Source organism: Chelon labrosus, assembly GCF_963514085.1.
Source record: "Chelon labrosus genome assembly, chromosome: 19".
Classification (NCBI taxonomy): domain Eukaryota; kingdom Metazoa; phylum Chordata; class Actinopteri; order Mugiliformes; family Mugilidae; genus Chelon; species Chelon labrosus.
The window spans coordinates 8,349-15,018 of NC_140352.1; the positions used below are offsets into that span (position 1 = coordinate 8,349).

At 37.2% G+C, this 6,670-nt stretch overlaps 1 protein-coding gene across 1 annotated transcript; it reads right to left on the reverse strand.

Annotated features, from left to right (window-relative positions):
• Positions 1-326: 326 nt before the first annotated feature.
• Positions 327-3,479, reverse strand: tcerg1l (transcription elongation regulator 1 like). The gene is made up of 5 exons (XM_084567248.1): positions 3,227-3,479; positions 2,646-2,840; positions 2,360-2,462; positions 842-931; positions 327-735 (listed from the first exon to the last, which is right to left on the reverse strand). Exons 1-5 carry the CDS (start codon positions 3,367-3,369, stop codon positions 553-555), a joined length of 714 nt encoding a protein of 237 aa, XP_084423374.1. The 5' UTR covers positions 3,370-3,479; the 3' UTR covers positions 327-552.
• Between the last annotated feature and the right edge of the window lie 3,191 nt (positions 3,480-6,670).

Consider the following 6,670-nt stretch of genomic DNA (forward strand, 5'->3'; position numbering starts at 1 on the left):
TAGAAAACATTTTGGTCTATAAATTGATTCCATGATTTCTTTTTCAACTCAAATTGCTTATTTGTTGTATGTTTTCATTTCAGAGTGTAATGAGACACTGAACTGAATCATTTTCAGTAAAAAACTGGAAAAAGTGTGGTGTTCTAAAACTTTTGACCGGAAGTGTATATACAGACAGAAGAAACCAAAAGCACATGACAACTGGCCAGGTTGTGTTGACTAAAACCAAAAAACTAAATAAAAAAACAAACAGAAAACATATGGAATGATTCAATGAAAATAAGTGACTTCCTTCCTATTTGCTTAATGCTGAAAGGATTATGCTATATGTTTTTAGGCTTATTCATCACTATCAGTGCATTACTTGTTCAGACATAAGTAAATTTTCAAGATGGCAATCTGGTTCATCAGGGTTAGGGTTAAGCAGACATTGGATTTGTGAACACAACTTCAGAATATTTTCATCAAACTCAATGTTTCATCTTAGGGTTAGGTTTGAAGGAGGCAATGAGAGCATCATCTGTGTCCCATCAATAAACAGGTAGACTCAGGTCAGGTTTTACAGGAATACAGCTGAATAATTAAGAAAGGTGAGCTGAATAATGGATGAAGATACCTGCTGGTAATCTTGGCCTCCTCCAGCAACTGTTTGAACTCATCTCTGGCTTTCTGTAGTTTCTTCTTCTTCTCTTTGTACTCATCTTTCAGTCTGCTCTTCACGAACTGATCAAACACCTGCAGCAACACGCAAAGATATAATTTAAACTTGTACAGACATCTTGGCATCTAAGTAACAAGGACAAGTAAATAATTCTCTAACTCTTGTTAAACCATTGTAAACCTGTTTCCTTCGATCTGGTGTCAACAGTAGGTATCGTGGATCAAATACCATCTTGTGGAGCTCCTTCTCCCAAGAGGAGAATGCTGACACCTGAGGACAGGCAGAGCTTTCATCATCATGTCACTTTATATACATATATATGTGTATATATAAAATAAGACATAAATTATATATATATATATGTGAAGATATGTTTGACGTAAAATAACTCATGCGCAATGTGTATACACTTTCTGTATGTTATATATATATATAGATATATATATATAGATATATAGATATATATATATACTGCATATGTGTGTATATTAACACCATGGCTATAATCTATATTCATTGTTTGTGTATGTGTCTTTTCCCTCCTGATCTTCTCTTCCCCTCCTTTTTTCCAGTCATGCAAGGATCCAGTATAAAAGGGCTGTGTCTGCAGTGATCACTCTCTACTCTCTGGTTGTGTGTGCTGCTGGTTCTGTGTCCCTGTGCTATACTTTGTTGTTTAAAACTGTAGGGTTGTGGAGTGACTGTGTGGCTAGGTAGGTTTTGGGGTACCCCATCAATTTTTCAATCACGTAGCACCCCTTTGTCTGTAAACACTAGGTTTTTGGGTTGGTGCTGCTTTTGTCTTTATTTTTGGTTTGTAGATAAGAGAGTCAGGGTTTTGTTTGCATTTTGTTTCAAGTTGATTCTCAGTTTAGGATCAGTTTTGTATGTTTTGGTTTATTTGGCACAACCACACCACACTCCTCCACAATTGTATACCTGTATTAGTTTTGATTAGTCAATAAAAAAAATTTTTTCCCCACACGAACTCTGCCTCCATTTATTTTGATTGTCACGTTTATGTCTGATTCATAACATATGTGTATTACCGCTAGTTATATACGTTGATCAGGCACAACATTATGACCACCTTCCTAATATTATGTTCGTTCCACTTTTGCTGACAAAATAGTCCTGATCCATCAGTCCATGGACTCCACTGGACCCCTGAAAGTGTGCTGTGGTATTTGGCACCAAGATGTTAGCAGCAGATCCTTTAAATCCTGAAAGTTGCAATGTGATGTTTTTCTGGAATTTGGAGCCTTCTTCCCATATTGCATCCTTGGCCCATTAGTTCCCAAGGTAAGCGAAGCACACATACTCAGCATCCATGTGTTGTAAAAGATAACGAGATTCATTAGATCGGGCCACCTTCCTCCGTTGCTCCGTGGCGCAGTTCTGATGCTCACATGCCCATTGTTGATGCTTACGGTGGTGGACAGGGGTCAGCACGGACACCCTGACTGGTCTGTGGTTATGCAGCCCCATACCCAACTAACTGCAATGCACTGTGTATTCTGACACCTTTTTGTCAGAACAAGCATTAACTTCTTCACTCCCCACATGGAGCGTCCATGACCCCGTCGCCGGTTTTCCACTGTTCCTCCCTGTACATATGTGTATTAACACTGTGTGTGTGTATGTGTGTGTGTATATATATATACTGTATGTGTATAACACCATAAACATGAGTGTTACCCCTCTTTCCAACATCATCTCTGTAAAGTGAGCAATGCGAAGCTCCAGAGGGAGGAGTTTAACTTCTCCAGGATGAGGGACTAGAGACATTGACTCCTCTGTTCTAGAGTGAAAGACAAACACTGTGAAGTGATGAGCAGATCCAAACCCAACAACAAATCAAAGTCACCACATTCTGACCTTCAGTTCCTCAAACTCACCTGTTCCTCTTTGAGCTGTGTTTATGATCATCCTCACCATGGTCGTTACCTATGCCTGTCACATAGAGAGTAGCTTCAGTCAAAGTGTAGACGAACATTTTTGAACCTTATTAAAAATAAATGACCTACCAGCAGGAAGCATCTTCTTCCTCTTGTGGGGTGGATCCTTGATAATTCTGCTGATGTCTCGACTCATCAGTTCTCCTGGTCTCTCCCAGACAGAGAGATGGATTGTTGGATTGAAGAAGAACACCCGGTCATCTCCGGTCCACACCACACACCTGAACATACACAACAGAACCACATCACCTGATGGAGTTAACGGAATCACATGGAGTCAACAAATCCATGTCAACAGTACTCTCAGGCAGAGACAGAGACAAACAGAGAGATAGACAGACATAGACTGACAGTGAGCCAGAGACAGGGGAAAGAGACCCTCCAACTTGACAGACGATTTCCATGGTTACAGTGATTGGAGAATGTTTATACACAAACACAACAGCCCAACATCTGACGTGGTTGTCTCTGTAACATCACTAGTTAGATTTGAGACATGAGTGACTGTGGACATGTTCAGAGAAACTAATTCACCACATTCATTCTTCATAGATTGGACCAAAAATATAAAATCATCAATGTGAGAAAGAGAGAGTGATGCAGTTACCATGGCGACCCTGGGACAGGAGTGGAGGCGACAGGGCGCTTGTCTTTCCTTCCTTCCCCACTCCCCTCCTCCTCCTCCTCTTCATCATCTTCTTCTTCTTCTCCTCTGGGCATAGACATGGAAACACACTGCAACACACACATCAGCACACACAGTACATCAGCCTAGCTGCTGTTCAGAGACAGATATTTAGTAATATTTGAGCTATTGCTTTATTCATATAACTCCATGTTAAGATTCTTTGTTCTTCTATTGTTTATTTTCACATTTTTCTGTATGCTCCCAGATTTAAAAGGTTGCGTTATTTTTCATAAATAGTAAGCATTTATTTCAACATTAAATTTGAGTCTTTTCACTTCATATATGCCAGACTAATTATATAGTCTGTAAAAGATATACATACTTTTTTATATATGTATATAGATATATTACTACGTAGATATGGCAGTCTGACTAAAGAAAAAATGTCTAAAAACAGATTATTTGCACTTTAATTTAATTCAGTATCAATGTAAAAAATTACCTGTTTGTTGTTGTCCAAAATTTTCTTTGGCCTTAGCAGCAATGCTCCTCCATAAGAAACCTTTCCTCCTCCTATACTTCGCTTCTCTGACAGAATAAAGAAAACTTTATTTAAACTGGTGAACATACAGTCTGTACATTAAACAGTTACTGTTGACAATTCAACTGTTTACTGTTAAACCCATGCTATGCATTTTATTACTACTCCACCGGCCATGTGGAGACCACCTAGGGAAAATCATCAAATGCCTCCGAACCAGCTTGGTCTTGTTTGGCTTCCTGTGTCAATCTGCCAAACACCCCTGAGTGTAGTTTATTTCCATTTGTGATCACAGTTGGAAGTGAAGCTGATATTAAATGAACTGATCTGTGTGAAAAGCTCATGTACATCCACACTGACACATGAACTCAGAGGATATCACTGAAATGATGAGGAACACTGATTTATCTGTTCAGTTCAGATCAGTCAATCTCTCAGGTTGAGTTTGACTGTGAGCATAAAAATGATGGAAAATAAAACAATGAAATACAACAGATGCACAGAGGTCTTCTGGCAAAATTTGATCCTCTGAGAGAAGATGAGACATTGTGCCAGAATGAACATGGTCATGTGACTGTGATGTGAGAACCATCAGTGACACAATCTGGTTGGATCAGGCTCTGTTTCATTCTGCAAACCACAGTAATCCTAACCCAACCTGCCCTTATCTTCACCTGAAGCTGCAAACCGAAGAGTAGGTAACGTCTCTGATTCTAAGTTTGAATAATAATCCACATTAAAATCATGCAGTTACTCTTAAAACTCAGCATTTATCTTTCACTCCCTAGACTAATAACTAATAGACAGCTTAAACAGAAAGGATCAAGGCTGATGGAGTAGACGAATTTGCTGAGACACTAATGGAAACCATCTACAGTCTAACACCTGGTTTAAAAGGGATCTGCCTCAATCATGTTAAACAAGACACAAACACATGAAGGCAAGGTTTATAATTGCTTTCCAAAATGTTTGTTACAGCAGATTTTTAACAGAGAGAAGATGTTGATAATATTCTGAATCAGCTGCAATGCTGGAGTTCATCCTATGCCATGAAAAACCCAAAGTTATTCAACCGTACCGCCATACAGAATAAATAATTAATGTCATACAAAATCTAAGAAACAACTTTATGACATGCATTTTTATGTGTGCAGCTCTGTTGTTAATGTATTCTATAATAACTTTAATTTATTTGCTCATAAAATGTCAAAATTTTTATCGAAATGAGTATCTCGTCTAGTTGAGATTATTATTTTATTCTACGAGTCTTACTGACTAGCAAGGTTATAATAGTCTTGGATTTTTCATTTTAGTTTAGTTTTATTTCGTTTTGACTTTTTTCTCCTCCAATTCAGTTAGTTTTAATTAGTTTTTAATGTGGGTTTGCTAGTTTTTATTAGTTACTATATTTCCAAAAATGCTTAGTTTTAGTTAAGTTTTTATTAGTTTTAGTATTAGTTTTAGTTTTTTCATACTTTGGGTTATTTGTCAGATGCAGGATTCAAAAAGGTCAGAGTGAGTATTGTATAATAAAATTCAACAAAAGATACGTTTAAAAAATGAGGGTGACTTAACCCTTGTATTGTCTTCGCGTTTACTACGCACCTTTTGTCCTCCCGGGTCAATTTGACCCGGGCTGTTTTGACTGCTTATAAAACATGATGTATACATTAAAAAAAAAAATAAAATTGTTTCACCTTTTAATTGAACTTGTTTCCAACACATTAACATAAATTTTATATTTAGTTTTGTAGTTTATGGTACGATACACCTAATTTACAAAAAAGTACAACTCGTTTTTGAGTAAAAAAAAAGCTGAAATTCTGAATTATTTTCACTATGCTTATGATTAAAGGCATATGTGTTGATCCATTATCACAGGCTGGTATATGTCAATGTTCAGGCAGGATATTGTTTTGAAACCTTTTTGATTTTTTTAATGGCAGCAAATAGTCACACCTGTTGTCCTCCCGGGTCAATTTGACCCGGCCTTTTTCAATTGGTTTCAATGTAAATGTGTAAAATTATTACACCATTCTGCGTTACTTATTTTTTGGCCTACTTCATGACAAGTCATCACCACACATTTTAAACTTCTTTTAGACGTGTTTTATGAAAATAAACCTAATATAGAAGATATTATTAGTTATTTGGCATAACTACTGATTTGTATATGTAAACCATTAGTCAGGCTAGCCCAAGGTCAACATTTACTGATGCACTTGTTTTCATAAATAAGAGAGTAAAGAAATATAATTTGCAAAGTTCAGCATTTATTTTAAAAACTCTTTCTTTGACCTTCTTTATAAAATAATAAACACAGAAATACAGTGCAATTATAGTGTATTTATAATCTCAGTTTGTTGTTTATAGTTATCTTGTCTAGAATTGGAGAAAGACAAATCACAGGTGTGAAATTAACATGTTCAAAAATGTTTAGCTTTGATATTTTGTGTTGTCTAGAGGTTGAATGGACATCAGAGACTGGAAATATTACACTGCATGTGTGTTTGTGTGTCTGTGTGTGTGCGTGTGTGTGTTTATACATGTGTGTGTATGTGTATACGTGTGTGTATGTGTATATGTGTGTGATTTTGGTTTTGTGGGGTGTGTGTGTGTGTGTGTGTGTGGGTGGATGTGTGTGTGGGTGGATGTGTGTACGTGTGGGTATGTGTGTGCATGTGCGTGTGCATGTTTGTGAGTGTGTGTGTATGTGTGTGTATACATGAATGCAGGTGTGTGTGTATGTATGTGTATACATGAATATGGTGTGCGTGTGTATGCGTGTGTGTTTGTGCATATGTGTGTGTGAGTATGCGTGTATGTGTGTGTGCATGTTTGGGTGTGTGTGTGGGTGCGTGTGTGTGTGTATATATGTGTGT